Source organism: Python bivittatus, unplaced genomic scaffold (assembly GCF_059951505.1).
Source record: "Python bivittatus isolate LINGU-HERP-01145 unplaced genomic scaffold, Pbiv_v1 ctg000200_np1212, whole genome shotgun sequence".
Taxonomy (NCBI): domain Eukaryota; kingdom Metazoa; phylum Chordata; class Lepidosauria; order Squamata; family Pythonidae; genus Python; species Python bivittatus.
Genome location: NW_028277040.1, coordinates 2,847,378 through 2,864,722, shown reverse-complemented (window position 1 = coordinate 2,864,722; position 17,345 = coordinate 2,847,378). Strand labels below are relative to the sequence as shown.

General features: G+C 37.8%; 1 protein-coding gene across 5 annotated transcripts in view; it reads right to left on the bottom strand.

Annotated features, from left to right (window-relative positions):
* Nucleotides 1–2,234: 2,234 nt before the first annotated feature.
* The window catches only part of ERBB4 (erb-b2 receptor tyrosine kinase 4), a 904,250-nt gene continuing 889,139 nt past the window's right edge, over nt 2,235–17,345 (bottom strand). For 4 of the 5 annotated variants that reach the window (XM_088135586.1, XM_088135588.1, XM_088135587.1 and 1 more), the window contains one exon: nt 2,235–15,791. In XM_088135586.1, coding sequence (XP_087991712.1) covers nt 15,346–15,791 — 446 coding nt within the window. In that variant the 3' untranslated portion in view covers nt 2,235–15,345. The remainder of the gene's footprint in view (nt 15,792–17,345) is intronic. The other variant, XR_015795175.1, reaches the window with a different exon arrangement.

Below are 17,345 nucleotides of genomic sequence, written 5' to 3'. Positions count from 1 at the left end.
CCATTTTGTTGGAAAATGTTGTATAGGCGATCTGTTTCCTTTTTTGGGTGTTCTGAGTTGCTGCAGTGTGTTTGTATTCATCTGAATAATGTTCTTACACAGCTCCTCTTGGGGGAGGTTGAGTTGTTACTTTGGTAACGGAGCACTTGGTTAGTGTGGGTTGTTTTTTGATAGATTTGGGATTAGATTACTATTTGCATTTACTGCTTGTTTCAGCTAAGTATGCACTGCCCAGGGCCATGATTTTTTAATGCAATCTCTCCCTTAAATATAGTTCATTTTCAAGTAGCAGCCTGGTTTTTGATCTTCTAGTTGGTCCATCCAATAAAGCCTATAGGAGTATTTTATGCATTATGTAGTAGATTAAATAGTTAGGGGGAGAGAGAGAGAGAAAAAACCCCAGGTACATAAAATATATATAATATACAAATCATATACAATATAGTATATATTTCCCCACAACAACCACCCTGTGAGGCAGGCTGGGCTGAGAGTGAGTGACTGGCCCAAAATCACCCAGGCAAATTCCATGGCTGAGAGTGAACTAGAACCTGGGCCTCCCTGCTGCTAGGCCAACGTTGTAACCATTATAGCACACTGTCAAGTTTTATCTTACATACTCAGTCTGAAAGCAGATTTTCCTCCTGATTTTTCTTATATAGCATGAACCATAAAGTATATCTGCATTCCAGTTTTCATGTTGATTTGGAAAGTACAAGCTTAATTATTCTTATTCTTAAAAATAAATTTTCCCCTGTTTGTTTCTAGTCCATTCTTTTCCTACCGGTAGATCGTAAAAGAAGAATTGGTAAAACATAAAATTGGATTAGTTCCCTGGATTAGTTCCCAACAATTCCAGGTTTGAAAACTAGCCCTTCAAGGGTGTGGAATTGCCAGCAGTATCTGCACAATATGTGTCCAAACGGACAAAACGGCAGATGTGGAGCTTTGATTGCCAACTTGTAGATTTTGACACCCCCTGTGGATGCCCGTGGACGTTGCTGTGTCCTTGCTCTTCCTACATTATTAGAAAAGGAAGAGGCAGCCCTGCAGTTGTGCCTATATATAAACTTAATTGTAAACAATGAACATTTCATATCAGACCACAAAAAATTAGATGGGGTGTGCATAAAATATGTGAGATGTTTATGTAAGGAGCAATAGAATTGGATGAGAAATTTGAAATTAATCCAAATGTTATTTTGAACATGATGGATATAATCTTACATCTTATCTAGTCACAAAATTAACAGGACTTAATCCTGTTTTGATTTCTACCATATCCAGAGTAAGTGGAGCCAAATAGTCCTGAGTGACAGAAAGGAGATAGTGTCTATTTTGCTCTTCTAAATGCATGGCACAATTCATGCTACAGTCTAATGCAGGCGGGTGTCAAGAAGCCCTATGGGTCTATTTAGGCATGCCCAGTTCACTGCTCATGACTGGCAGGAACTCAGCATAGTCCAGATGTATTCTTGTGTTCTGCATGCCTGAATTGTAACCCATGAAGGCAAGAGAGATGCTTGCTCTAGGAAGGTGTATCTTGTACCCCAAGTCCAGGCAAAATGTAATGTTTTTACTGTATGCTAGCTGTATTACATATGGGTGTGTTTATAATCTGTCCAAATCTACTGATTTGTATCCTCTTCTAAATATGCCCACTCAATCAATATTCAGGGTTCCTCTGTAGAGTATAGTTAGAGTACAATTCAGTCGCTTCCCTAAATCGATGCTCGGTGTGCCCCAACATGTATGTCATTTGTTACATTCATACACTAAGACAAGACATGTGAGACATGACTGTAGCAAGCTGCACCAAATTATCTGGGAATATTTCCATGGAATCAATCATACATATGTGGATTGTACTTGGAATTTTGTTGTTGACCAAGCTAATATCAAAATGCTTTCTAGCACCAACATTTTCTGTAATTCTGTATAAATGTTTCCAGTCATTCTTTCAATATGGAGACGTGTGGGTCATAACAGTCTGCTTGCTCTCACATCCTGGTCTCATATTTCAGAGTGGCCTTGAGTTCAAGCAATACGCATCAGCCCAGGCTCCAGATTGCTTCACTTTCATGCCTTTGCTTTGAGGGAAATTCCGAGATGGCCTCAAGACAGCAATCATCGCCACCCTCTTCACTTTTGATTTGGAACAGCGTTCAAGTCAGCGTTGTTAAGAAAGCCAACCGGTACTAGTGACAAATGGAAAGCTTCACGCGATGTACCTTTTGTTTTCTATTTTATTGAATTTCATTTATATTAAATTAAAAATATATTTCTGACAGATTCATGTAACAAAAAAGCAGAACAGTTTTCAAATTGTTCAGCTGGGATGATCAGTGTAAGATGAAGCGAAAGCAGGCTGTAGTCTACATTTGCCTTAACAAACAGGTAAAGCTCTACCCTAAAGGACCTTGATAAGGAACTTGAGAGGGAAGTAATCACATCAAGAAAAAGAAGACACTGGTTTCTCCCCCAGCTTCCCAAAAAAGAAACAAAAAACCCAATATGAAAGAGAAATCATACTAACATATTTAGATGCCTAGTAATATTAACAAAAATCAGTTGTGTATTTTTAACAGTGCATATTCCTTCAAAGCTGAAAGATGAAAAAACTAAAAGTTAAAGTAACAGTACACCACGCACAATTTGTCATATCCTACTGTGTAAGCAAGTGCAGGAAGTTGAACAAACCACAATAGTGCTAACACAGAATCACACAGAATGTCAAAATGCGGTCAGGATCTGCAAAGAGATAAACCAATAGGGGAGAAATGGGAGGGGGAAGGCGAGAGGCGGGAATCACAGACCATTCACTTATATACAAATCAACCTTAGACAATCATGTTCCAAGCAATGTTGCCCACAAAGGGAAATAAAAGCTACATTAACCTTATTTACATATGCAACTAGCCATATCTTTAACAAGCTATAAAAATACTATTCACATTTTCAAATTAACATACAGTAGTTTTTTTTTCATTTTTGTTTCAAAAAGTCAGCTAACTTTGAATGCATTGTGCCACATGAAATGAAGATGCAAAACCCACAATACAGTTTCATCAGCCTTTCCTGGAAGGGATTCACAAGATTATGGTCTTTTTATTGGCATGTTAAATGACAGTACCCAGAATATGGGGAAATTGCTACATTTAAGTTTGCAAGGAGTACAAAATTGCAAGTTTTGGAAATTCATGAATGGGAAGTTTAGAAATTCATAAACATACCACTATTCCTCTCCATACACCTCCCAAGAGTATCACTCATTACAAAGAAAGCCATAATCCAGTATTTTTCACAACCATACTTCCAAAATAATACCCCAAATAAAAATATTTGAGTGTTTTCATGTCTGCTGCATTAATAATTTTAATAATTTAACAAGGAAAATATGCACATACTTTTTTTTAAAAAAATCAAAAATAGGATTTCAAAAAAGGGGGGAATTTGATTAGAACTGCAGAGGGGTTCTCTGATTTGACACTATATGCACTGCATTTTCAAAGATTTGTTTCCACTTCAGCAATTGCAGTGATGTACTTGAAGCTACTTTTTAACCTGAGTGCAATTACCATCCTAAAAGTAGCAAGATAGTCATTACAGAGCTATAGCACTGACATATTTAAATAAATACATAGATCTAGAACCCGTTTCTAGAATGGCAGCCAGATATCCAGGCTTGGAGAGGAAAAGAATGGAATCCTAGATATTTTTGTTTACATATCTATGCACAGAAAGAAATTATAATTTAAAAAAATAAAATGTTCAGAATATCTATGCCTATCTGTCTATCTATAAATCAGTATTTTTGCATATGAATCAAGAAGTAATTATAGAGGCTTTGAGCTTGATCCATAATTCAATCATGGTATAATACTTAGATTTAAGCAAACTTAGTTCCACTGACAGCTGTAATGACTACAGTAGAAATCTTCAGAACTTGCAAGATGTGTAGAAAGCTGTTGTGAAAATCTAGGTTGCGCCTCCTTTAATTTTTGCACAATCCAAGTGACTTTCAGATGAACATGTCCACATAAGAAAAAGATCTCCATATCCACATGGCCAATGATTTCAACAGAAAGCAATCAAAATAAATCCAAGTCATCTGTGAACTGGATTATGAATTTTCTACCTCCCCGGTATCCATTTGTTTCCCTGCATTCAAAGTTAGCTTGTCCTTTGCACAGCTGCTTGTTTTATTATCGACCCATTTAACAGCAGTACCAATTTATGCTACATATTTCATAGTACCTCACTTCAAAATACAGATTACATATCTACATTTATAAAATAGCATTCACAGTTTACTACTGTGGGTATTCCCCCAAAAATACTTTAGTCTCTGGAGTGCTTATAGGTCACAACCCAAGCTGACTTTTATGTCAGTGGAGTGGAATTGCTTTTCAATGAAGTTTATTAAATTCATCCCAATGAAAGTGCTTTTCCTTGCAAATATGCCAAAGGTGCATTTCAACTGGTCTATCTTGCAGTGCATTCAATTATCCTGAATAGTGAGTGCCTATCATGTCCTTTTGTACAGTTAGCCTCTTCATAAGCTAAAGCCCCAGAATCTGATCTGTTGCCCTAGGTTTCTTTCCTTCTGTTTTCATTATGATCTGCTACAAGCAGCATTTTCTATTTGTGAATCCACAGCCATGGAATTTTATCTGATGCAGGACTTTTAAGGAGTTTTAAGAATCTGACTGGGAACTACCTGCCTATCTAGAGCACTTTGACATTGGAGCTTCGGACATGCCCGTAGCCTTCCAGGCTGAAGTGAGGCATATAAAGATTGTGAAGGAGCAGAGACTTAATGATTTGCAGCGGGCAGGAAATCTTGAACACCCAGTACAGGGTTAGCATAAATTCTGCACTGAAAGACTGGAAGCATATTTGTGATAATGGGGAAGGGAACTGGTTTTTTTTTCTTTCTTTCTTCTGTTTTCAGAGGTCTGCGATCGGGGAGGACTTTTGCAGGAGGGTAGAATTAGAGACTCAATTTCTGTCTCTAAAGTTGGAGATCCCTGAAAATCTGAAAAAGCCTTTGGCTGCAGGTATACCTCACAGGGAGTCTAGGAATACATCCTAGGATGATTATTAAGTATAAAGTAAAGAAAGACAACTTCAGAGTTTTATCCCCCAAATTAATTTGAAAAGAATTCGTGAGTGTCTGCAAACTGATGGTTGTGTCCAGTACCCATGGCTTCTGAGAGCTGTACGACTACTTGTTCCTATCTCATGCTCTTCCTACCTAATGATTCTGTTCAAATTTTCTAAAACTTTTCTTACTGACTCTAATTAATAATGTCTCCCACAATATTCCTGCTAACACAGTACTCCTGCAACAAACCAACCAACCAAGAAACAAAACTTTTCACAGCTGTTTTAGTGTAATGGAAACTGACCCCCCCCTCCAAAGTTTGCATAAATATTATGCATTCTCAATCAGTTTTCTTGGCAGAGACTTTGGATGAGAATGTAAACAGCTCTTGCCTTCTGTAGTTAAAGAAAGTCATCCTTCATGGACAGATTTGGGGAAAAAATGTCTCTCTTTTAATATAAAGTGAACTGCTTTAAGCATCTCAGCCATTTTGCATGCTCAGGCCCCGGTGATTCAAGTTCATTGCCTGTGTAAGTGCATTTTTTCAAAGGGTGGATGTGGTTGTGCACAATGATTTCAACAACCTTACTCAGCTACTCCCTACTGCTTCCACAAAGGTCAGTAATAATTAGCACTAAATACACAATTGCTCTGTGCAGTATTAGAGGATTATTCCACAAGGTAATAAATGTATGGAAATCTATCACTTCTTTTTAAGTTAAATACAAACTTCCTTCAAGCAGGTTGAAGGAAAATAAAAGACACCATCTTGCAGACAGGTCTGTGGGGTTTGTGTTGTGTGTCACAAAAGAGCAGGTGGCAGCTGTGACTGTATGCAGAAACCTCGCTCCTTTTTTACATGCACCACCTCTGCCAGCTTGCTTGGGGGATTCTTGCCTCTGGCCATGGAGGATTGCAGTTTACATTTTTATAAGTGGATATGTCGCAACTTTGTTTACAGCATCTCTATAAAAGGTTTAGCAAAACAATTGAGAAAAATAGCCTTTAAACTCTAAATGGTATCACCAGAGCAATGATGCTCTCAATCAACTAAATGGTTTGATTCAGTTAAGTAACACTGTCTGATTGAAAGGTTTACAGAGTAGGGACAAGATTTACATTGTCTTTATTCACCCTGTAATACCTTTACTTGCTCTCAAATACAGCAAGCTCAAATGCAGTTACAACATACCAACTGCCCAGGCTTATTAAACACCAACTGTTTCCAACAATAACTCCACCTAATTAAATTAATACCTATTATAGAAACATGGCAGGCAGGCATATTGTTACAGTAATGCTTGATACCAATAATATTATGTGGTAAAAGTTTAACGGAAGAGGCTAAATTAAAGAAGACTGATTTTGAAATTTAAAAAAATCAGAATATGAAATTATAACCTAAGTTATTGAAAATAACCCAGGAAATTCAAATATTACAAATATTACAAGGATAATTACAAATGTTACAAAGATAAAAGTGTGGGCTGGAAAAAAAAAAGACATCACATACCTCAAGGAAATCTTTAAAATCCAAATATTTCCTTGGAAGATGCCTTTGTTTGAAGGACACTGCCACTAACTCTAAGCCCACTTATTTTTCTGCTTACATAACAAATTTACTGCTCAGGTAGAAAGAGTATCATATGAAAATAGAATTTAACAGTATAGCACAGAATAAAGAAATATGTATATAATTAAGGCATAAGGAAAATTAGATCTAAATGAAAACTTAAGCCAGTATGATAATATCTTCATTCCCAAATTATTCTGCCTTATCAGAACTCTCAAGCTCTGCAGTGTGAGAACTTTACAAATGAAAAAATACGTTGTGCAAACAAGTCAGCTGTTGCTGTCATGTGGGGTGTTTCACTTTAATTCATGACAGTGTCTGTCATGGTTTTCAAGACAGCCTTGTACAATATAAGGAATGTTATAATCACAGTTATAGTCATGTGCCAAATGAAGAAAGTCAGGTACATTAACCAGGTGATAGATATAATGAGCAAAAACTCATAAAAATGAAAAGATGAAGAAAAGAAACCCTAAGACCAAATTCAAGCCCAACTGTTCCTAATAGCAATTGCAACTGAGCACTTTAGCTTCTTGTATGGAAACATCAGTGGTCAGATCTGCTAATAAAACATTCACCTTGTTCTCAAAGGGGAAATGGTTTATTACTTTTGGAGTGCCAGCATTAAAAAGACAAAGCAGCAACACCGGAGCAACTGTTTCAAAATTTTCATCCAAACACGTACATAAAACATTCCAGGAATGGAATAGTATTATATATTCCCTCCAACACCTCAGAAAGAAAAATGTTAAATCTTGTTGGGATGCAATTCTCTCATGAAGATCAAATGCAATATGAAAAAAATAAGAATTAGACAGAGAGAAGATTATATGCAATGGGTCTCCACTGTAATGGTTTTGAGGCCTTCAGTCTGTCTCTCTATTGGTCCAAACTGTATTGGCCTCTACTGAAGCTTTCTCAAGACCCAGCATGATCAAAGATTAAACTGAAATACCGCAATAGGCTAGATCTTTGGCTTTACAATTTTGATAGGCAAATCTATCAACAAAGAGAAATGTTATAATTAGATTATTATAATGATAACACTTTCTTCCCTGGAGCATATGACTTTCAAGAGTTGGAACATTTGCCACAGTACCAGTATTCAAATCCCTGTCTTCAAATAATAATTGTTGCATGTTTTGGCTGCCTGAAGCAAACATCAATTATTTAATACTTTTGGAAGGTTCTGCAAAAATATTAATTACGGAAGATTATGATAAGGTATTGCTAGGCACCATAACTTTTTGATAAATTGATCAAGATTGGTCCCTATAACTTCTATAATTGCAGAATATGTGCTGTAAAGCAGCTGGCAGAAGTGACTAACAAAAGGACCTCATTTCTGAAGATAAACTCACTTCAGTGATTCAGAAGCCAACAGATTCCTTTACCCTTGTACTCTTTTGAAGCAGCATGGCCCCAGCAAATTAATCCTATTCAATATCTTGGTATTTAAATGAACAATAGGCTGGATATTAAAACAAGGAATGTTTTTAAATGAGATGGAGATTAAGCTGCACTAAGAATATGTATTAATTTTCTAGATCAGATTGCAGTGGCTGGCAACGATCCTAGCCAAAGCATGCTGCAAGTTGGGCGGGGTGGGGGAGGTTGACTGAAGTTGACTCTTTCCAATCATAAGTACATGTTGGTAGTGCTTTTTCTAAGCAGAGGATAAGTTTGGATTTACTCCTACAGAGGAATTTACAGTACATATACAAAAGACGACAACTGTTACTACCAAGAAAAAGATTGCACTTTGTAGTAGACAAGTTCCCATCACTCAAAAGTGGATGGTCCTTTTGCAGAAAGAAAAAGGAACAGTATGTGACAAGTTTGCAAATAGGGCTTAGGGTGGGGAAGGGGAAGGATGGAATGAGAACTGATACCATCTCCTAGCAGAATGCAAATTTTGCCTTCTGTGCCACTTTCCAGTATAGTCTTTGCTTGGATTTTTTTTTTCCCCTCCACTATTGAGCACAATGGTATAAAGTGCCCTTCACAGCTCTGGCTGTTCTCTACAAAAAGCCTGACAGGATGAAGATTAATTCACAACTCTGGCATACTATGTAGTTGGATCTTAAGATCTTAAGATGTAGCTTGAATTTAAACTTTAGAAGAAACTTGATTTCCTTTTAATTGCTGTGTTATCCAGAACTTGAAATGAATATATATATATATTCATTGAATGATGCAGGGGGGAAAGTCCTGCTGTGGTAGAAAATAATGATTTGTATCTTCTTTTAATGTGAGTCTTTGTGGGTTTTTTAAATGCAGAAAATCGCAGCATATAACTAGGCTTCCATTTTTAATTTGCAACAGGATGCTCCAGTACTCTAAGGGATCTTTAAAATCTGTTCTAGTTGCAAAGGAAGTATTCAGTTTCAAACACTAGGTAGTATGCACAGGATTCCACGCAGACGGCTTTTGGGATCAAAAATGATATTCCCATCAATTGCATTTGATTCACAATGGTGTGTCTCATGCTGGCTGAGAGTCCATGTTGTCTGTGAATGAAAGCTTTTGCTTGCTTTTATTGGCTGTAGAAGAGCTCTGATGCACGTCGGCTCAATTCAGTCCCATAGGACTTTCGGTACTCAAAAGTTATTACTCTAACTTTCTGTCTGAGGAAACACTTTTCTCTCCAACTGCCTATACCAGCAGATCTAAAACATTTAATCCAGGGTATTGAATATAAAAGCACAAGTATCAGGAGTAGGGTTAGTGCTCCCCTAGGTACCTTTTCTTGTGAAATGTTCTAGTCATCATCCAGGTTTAGGTCAGTCTCTGTTTGATTCATGGAATGGTATTCATATATTTGCCTCTATAATCTATGGGTATACAATTATACCTGTGGGATTTCTCCCTCCACCAATGGTAGAAAATCTTTCTGAAGCACTAGCAGCATTGCAAGCACCAAATAATACACACTGACAGATGGATGGCATGAAAAAGAAGGGGAGGATTTAAGTATTGCTTTCGTTAGAGTTTCCTCACAGAATACAAAAAATACATCAGAGGAGCTGGATTAGACCAAAGGCCCCCTTGATTTACTGTCCTGTTGCAAGAATGGCTGGGCAGATGCTGAATTTGTCTGATCACCTTTAAATCATTCTTGGCCACCTACAGTGATAAGTAAGCTAAACCCCTCAAGTCAACAAGCAGCTGAATTGTAGCTGAGAATCACTGCAGCCTTTATTTTGGGGTATTTCTGCATGACTACCATTTCCAATTATTCAACTAAAAGCAATTTGCCATTGCCTTTCTTGCTCTCAGCACCAACATGCAGGGAACTTGCTAAGGTAACCATAAGCCGATCATGTCACCCCTAACTGATCAACAGCAGAGCACAGAAAATGCCATCCCACAAGTGGCCTGCTTCCTGAACTAATGCAGATCCTAGAGGAACAAAAATCCTCTCACTTCTGCTCAGTGCAGAAAGGATAAATGATAGTGCTAGTTCCCAGCCCACTAACCTTGTCTGCAGTGCATCTGGTGTGCACATGTGCAGTCATTTGTGAAAATATACAAACTTTTGGCACAAGGAAAAATGTCCTGGCTGTGAAGCTGCCTTGTTTCATTCAGTCAGTTCCCATTGACTGCTGCAAGGTAGACGTAACACTCTGACAGAAGGGTTTCAACTGCGGGCTTCCTTCACAGAAGCTCAGGGTCTCATTCCTGGAGCCTGAAGGATGAATTTGGGGGTTGCTGCTGCCAAAGCAAGGTAAGATTCCTCACAGTGTGGTTGACCTTCACACCAGCCCTTCTTCCTTCCAGAGATCTTTACTGGTAATGCAATGGAAGGTGAAATGTGGCTGCTGGTGGTGGGTGCTGCATGTTTATGTTGTTAACAGGAGCTAGGAGGAAGTGGGATGAAACAGCAGTTCCTTCCAATGAGAAAACAGGATTCCCAGAACAGCAATTAAAACCAGCTTCAGTGAAGTTTCAGGTGCCTGAGCTATCAAAATACTGTCTCAAGTCTCAAGCAACGTGAGGTTATGAGGTCAAACAAGTTAGACACCAATCTTGAACAAGCAGGAAGTTGTGGTACAGTGGACTTCCTTATTAGCATTATGCACTAATTGCATGCCTCATATGACAAATGAGAATTATGTAAATTACATGACTATCTTTCACTGAGACATTTGTGGATATTATCCCTGGCCAGTAGTACATTTAGTTCATTGTTCAATTGATTCTTTTCCCACTGTCATTTGGAATATTAATTTTTATAGCTTGGACAATACTTTAAAGGACCATTATAACCACAAACAGCTTCACAGCTACAGTAAATATGAGACTTTGAATTAACCATTTGTTGGAATAACTAATTTTTATGTTGCCTTTCTGATCCAAGTAATTTCATTTTGAAATCCTAAGGGGAAAAAATAAGTCTAAAACTGAAGTTCTATTATTATGCAGTCCAATATTTTACATGAGGAAATAAAGCTAATATGATGAAGTTGAGGCTCAGTCTGCCTAGTCTTTATGATGAAGCATAGAGAGAAACATGCCTTAACACTGGCCCAATGATGTTCTGATTATAGCATGGAGTAATTTGCAACGTAATTGGTTTGATTTATTTACTTAATTACTGAGTTTTTAAAATTTCCACCTCATGACTACTAAGTGTGACATTGTTTAAAAGAAACCACATAGATAATGAGCTGCATTTGCATGAAATGTAGCAGGAAACTTTCCATTCAAAAAGCTACCATTCATAAAAACTTGTCTAAATAACATAGGTCCTGTATTGCAATGGAAGACAAGTTGGTTCTAGGGTCTGGCTCTGCGACTCCATTACTATAATGCCTACAATCAAATCCAGATCTTGTGAACTTCACTGGAGCCAGCCAAAGAGTGTTGCAGTAGAATGAGGAGTCTGACCTGTCAGGCCCTCCTCTACAATCAAGAGATGGAATTTACACAGGCAACTCTTAAGGAGTTGTAGGCGGGAGACACAAATGTGCCATCTTTGGGTCAGAGTTTCATGGCTCCTGCTGGCAAGTTCTGTACATAGGTAGGAGGGAGTGATAACTATTGAGAAGAATGGGAGCTGCTGCTGATTGTAGGATTTAACAGCCTAAGAACCTGGAAGAATCAGTGATTTAGGCATCTGGACTACAACATATATAGATTACACACTAGATCCCATACTGTGCCTTTCAGCCAATAAATAATACACATATTGGCTATGAGGCTATGGCAGATTATAATACACGTAAGTCAGGCAACTAGAAGACACAAGGTAGCTACAGAAGATAAAGCAATTATTTTCAAACTATTTCTGATTTTTAAGACTACTTGTACTCTTTTCTCTTTTAAAATGAAACCATATCTAAAACTTACATTTTAACAATCTTTCCTTCTTCAGCACTTGCAAAAGCAAACTCATTGTCCTGGAAGGATCATGTTAACTATTAAAGTTTTAAGGAAGAATTAGAAGGCTGCAGGAGTGTTACATTTTTAAAATCAAGGTTTGAAGCTAGCCATGGATGTCTGCAAGGGATAGGGCATGTGATGGAGTGTGTATTGTGACATTCTGATGTAACTCCACTCCAATGTTGTTGTGTACAACACTGCAACGCATGTGGGAAAAAATGGAGGTTGTATCATGTTATCATAATGCTTTTTTTTGTCATTTTGGTATCATCATAGTTAGGAATGCAGGCCTTTAGAGCTATGATTTTGTTTGCCTAACTGAAAATCTGGCTCTCTTCAAAAGAGACTCAATCTCTTTTCATATTAAATAGGAAGAAGGAAAAAAAGGGGAACAATCAAGTGCTCACTTAAGTAGAGAAATTGTTGACTATTTCATAATTTTTCTATGCATACCTGAAAAGTATGTGGAGCTCAGTTTGAGAATTTTGGGGCTAAGGGTATCCAACAAGCTGCACCTTGTTATCTGAAGAAAAGTAAATTGCTTATCTGAAGAAAAATAAATTTCCTTATAAAGTTAGAAAGCTTATTTTGGGAGCAGAAGTTCAAATACTTCTGTAAATGTCATCAATATCTGAGATTGCTAATTTGAGAATACCAGCAAGCAACTATTCTAGGTTGATCATGGGAAGAACAATTAGATTTTATATTATGTGTTTTCCAGATTTGCATTGGACAAAGGATTTTGGGTTGCAAGATTTCATGGTTTGGTTCTTTGCTAGTTGCTTAGGTTCTTTGTGCTCACAGCTATAGGTGTCATAACAGTTGGCTCTGTAACATCTGCCCTGGATACTTGTGGTGTGTGCCATGCAGCGTCCTACCTTGATCCTCAGTAAAATCATTCGGTTGTTGCTGATACTCACACGAGATATGTGTTATGTTCTTTGTTGAATACTGAAAGCAGGAGGACATGGTATTATAGAGCATATCGAATGAATGAATAAAGTGATCTCCTATTTAAAAATATCAGCTTTTACCTCCATCAGCTGTTAAGTAAGAAAGCCCAAAGGCTACCTCTTGCAAGTGTTTCTTAACATGCTTCTTTACATTTCTGAAAACGATCCTTGTCTTGTTCCACTCCTTAAACTGTGTCGATTCAAAAAGTTAAGTACAGGTAGTCCTCAACTTACGACTGCAATAGGGAACAGAACATTCATTGTTAAGTGGTGCAGTCATTAAGTGAGGCATTATATGACCGCATCAGATTTTACGACATTTTTTGCAGCAGTCGTTAAGCGAATCATGCAGTCCTTAAGTGAATCACATGGTTCCCCATTGATTTTGCTTGTCAGAAACCAGCTGGGAAGGTTGCGAATGGTGATCACGTGACCATGGGACGCTGCAACTGTCATACATACATGGCAGTTGCCAAGCACACAAATTTTGATCATGTGACTGCGGGGATGCTGTGATGGTCGTAAATGTGAGGACCAATCATAAGTTACTTTTTTCAGTGCTGTCATAACTTCAAACAGTCACTAAACAAATGGTTGTAAGTTGAGAATTACCTGTACAAAGTTTATTTCTATATTGATTCTGTGTTCTTCTACCTTTATTCTCTGGTTTGAAATTAATAAATAGCAGATTGCATACACTAAGATAATTGATTTCTCCTAAAACTGCATTCCAAATATATTAAGATAGGACAATGAAGACTTTTTCCCCCCCTATTCTTGTGCCTTTCACTGCTACAATTTCATTCTAAATAATAATAATTACAGCAATGAAAGGAACCAACTATTTTTCTTTAAATCAGCATGTAGAAGCCAAAGGTAAAAAATAAATGGGTAAATGCTGGGAGTTTACTTACAGATTCGGCTGAGAATATAACAGCCATAAGCACCCTTAATTTGTTTAAACTCTTGTTTAGTGTTTCTTCTTTGTGCTAGAGCAAAAATTCTCAATTACAGTCTCACATTAGTCTTTACTGGTGAGCTCAAGTCAGTCCTCTGTGCCTTCCCCCTTCACCTCCGTGGTTCCCTTCATATTGTGCTCCTTTTCCTGTAAGAGCCAACATCCAAGGTTGGTACTTCAATATTATTCCTGTGAATAATTGTTGCACTGGTGAATGAAGTTCCAAAGGTTGATTTTCACTTTGTTTTGGCAATTCCAGAGTCATCTTTCATATATGGATATAGTATATATATATTTATATTATTATTCATTTTACATTTTAAATTATTTTATTTTGCTGGTCACTTCCGTATTGCTTCATTCAGATTCCAGAATACAGTTCGGAGGAGAAAATAAAAGAGAATGAAAAAGAAAAGTTTAAGTGCAAACTAATTTTCCAGTGATTTCCCAAGTGTGTTTTACCTGTCCATTACTTTTTCTTTTTCCATTTTCCCTCCTGACCCTGCCTTAAAAAAAAGTGTTTAAAAATCCAGTGTTACTCTTCCTTCTAGTGTTATATAATGCTCTCAGCTTTAGCTGACAAAGAAATGGAAGGGAGAATTATTACATGTTGCATTCAATGTGTATAAAACATGAACAGGAGGCTCTGTTTATATAAATTTTCATTGGCACTGTGCCCTCAAAAAAACCAAGCTATTTTATTTCCCTATATATATTTTAAATCTGTGTCCTGATACCATTTTTGACTTGTAGCCACCTGTAACTTCGTGCACCAGAACATGAAGGAATGAGGTCTCTGCCTTGGAAAAGAGCTCACAACTGCAGAAGTAGAGAGAGGAACTAGCCAGAAGCAAGCTGGATTAGCCATTTTGATTCGGGGGCAGAATAAAAAAAAGGTTAAAGAAATTGGCCTTTCAGACTCAGTCATTAGGTCATCACCTATGGTATAAAAATTGTCTTTTTCTACCCTCCCTCTTGAAACCGCCCTGCTTCTGCAGGAATGCTTCAGCGGCTCTGGCCCTTCCTGCTGACCGAAACTGACACAGGGTGACTTTCTTGGCAGCTCCAGAACTGGATCGCTACACAGAACACCAGCCTGACGGCAGGCAACCATGCCACAGGCTCTTCCTAGCAGGCCTTGGCTGGTCTGACCTTTTCTTCCTTGGGCTTCTTGGAAAGGGAGAAAAGCCAGACTTTGCTTCTTCCTAAATTCCTGGAACCACTGACTTAAATGAGTCCCTTCTCTTTGCGGACATCAAACGGAGGGAAGATTTGGCAAGATAAAGTAAGAAAAGAGGGGAGGAAAAAAGAGGGGAGGAGGAAGGAGAGGAGGAGAGTGCTGGTATGGATTCCCCATTTCTCCCTGGCATTACACTACGGTGTTTCGGTGTCTGTAGGGTGGCGGGGGCAGCATCATGCCAGGCTTCAGGGAGAACTCTGAGAGGTATTCGGGATTCTCAGCCACAATGGGCCGGATCCTTCCATTTTGTTTGTAAAAATATTTTGTGCTGTATTCCTGCAGGTAGTCCGGATGCTGTAGGGTACTTCGTGGAGGCAGGCTGTGATTCCAATAACCTGGGTTATCAAATGCCTTCTTGGGCTTTTCTGGCAATGGAAGCCCATTTTTCTTCAGATACTCTGCATTCTCAAAGGTGCTTGCAAAGGTGTTGAGGTACAAGGGGTCATTTACATATTCATCCTCGGCTTTGGACTGCCCGGTTTGGTGGTTGTGATAATCCGGGTTGTCCAATGCTTGAAGATCACCATTCTTCCACCGAGAAACAAATGGGTTCTCCTCCACTGGAATCAGGTGATCTAGAAAAGAGGAAAGAGATCTTAACTGAAATTAAAATAACAATTTCTACTACTGTCTGTACATTAAGGAAACATAACATTAGTATATAGAGTTGGGAAATGGCTTATAAGAATATATATACTAGGAAAAATGTGTACAAACGTGTATCTGAGTGGAAAGACACACAAAACTCCATACATCTGAAACACAAATTTGGAAGTGATTATGGAAATGACTAAAATGAACTTAAGGGTAGGAACTGAGCCCAAATGAAATGGACAAAATTGCCCATCCCTGTCAGCCTGTCCATACTTAATGGAGGCATTTCTCTGAGACCTTTTCTCATGAGGTTAAAAACTTCTCTGATCAAGCACTGCAGCTATGGAATATTCTACTCCTTCTAGCACCTAGCATTTTTGGCACATGTTTTATCTAATGCTGGTTTTCTCAGCAGTGTTGCATTACTGTATGCCTCTATGTTTTTTATATTTATATTTAGTGTACCACATCTTCACAACCATAAGGTACTTTCTTGCTAACATGACTTTCAGCTGAGATAAACTGTCACATTTCATGTGAGTGAAAACAAGCTGCTCAACAGGAATAGGCGAATATGGAATCAAGGAGTTGGGTTGTTATTACTTGGTCTGCAGAAACATGCAATTTGGCTTCAAGAAAATCTATATATTTTACCAACTTTAAATCAAAAGGAAAGTAAGATTGGGCAACTTCTCAATTTCTTTTGCAGAATCATGGAATATTTCTGCTGGAAAAAAAGGCTAAGAAGTATTTTAATTATTACTTTCTTATTCTGTGATACTGTTTTTAAAATAAGCTTCACCCAACCTTACCCATAGGGTAGCTCAAAAATGGCACCCTATGGATGCTAGATTGTAAGACTGCATGTTCATTTTCAAGTGAGCTGAGTTCAGTCTCCTGACAGCTTTCCACACATGCCCCAATACACTAGAATCAATAATGCCAAAAATGTTTGTTTACACTGCCTTACTAACTCTTAAGGAAACAAAGCAATTGTATCCAAAATGTTGTCTAGCACACTATGAGGATGACAGAAAGGATTTTTTAAAATATTCAAGATTGAGAGAAAATAATAGTTTTGAACCAATGCTTAATTGATTCATTCTTGGACATCAATGTTGATTTTAACAACATGGAAAAGATCAAAATACCAAAACCATCTTGCTTTTTAAAACTTTCTTTGTACTTCAACATTTAACAATAAACATATAGATTAAACTAAAAACAACAGAAGATATGCAAGGAAGTCAAGTCATTCTTGTGGAATTCCATAAAAGTGGAGAGTGGGGAAACAGTGGTGTGGTATTTTAGCTCTGGTCACCTGAGCTGATCAATTTTTCAGGATTCGCTGTTGTTCTCTATGAACCAGTGCGTTTCATAAAAGCCCGTGGACTGCAGGATGAATGATATTGGTTTTAATTACTTACAGTGCCAAACAGGATCACCTCTTCCTGGGAAGAGACAATGACTATAACAGGGATATGTTTTCTTCTCCATATTATATGGTTGGGTACATTAATGGCAGCAGGAAGCTA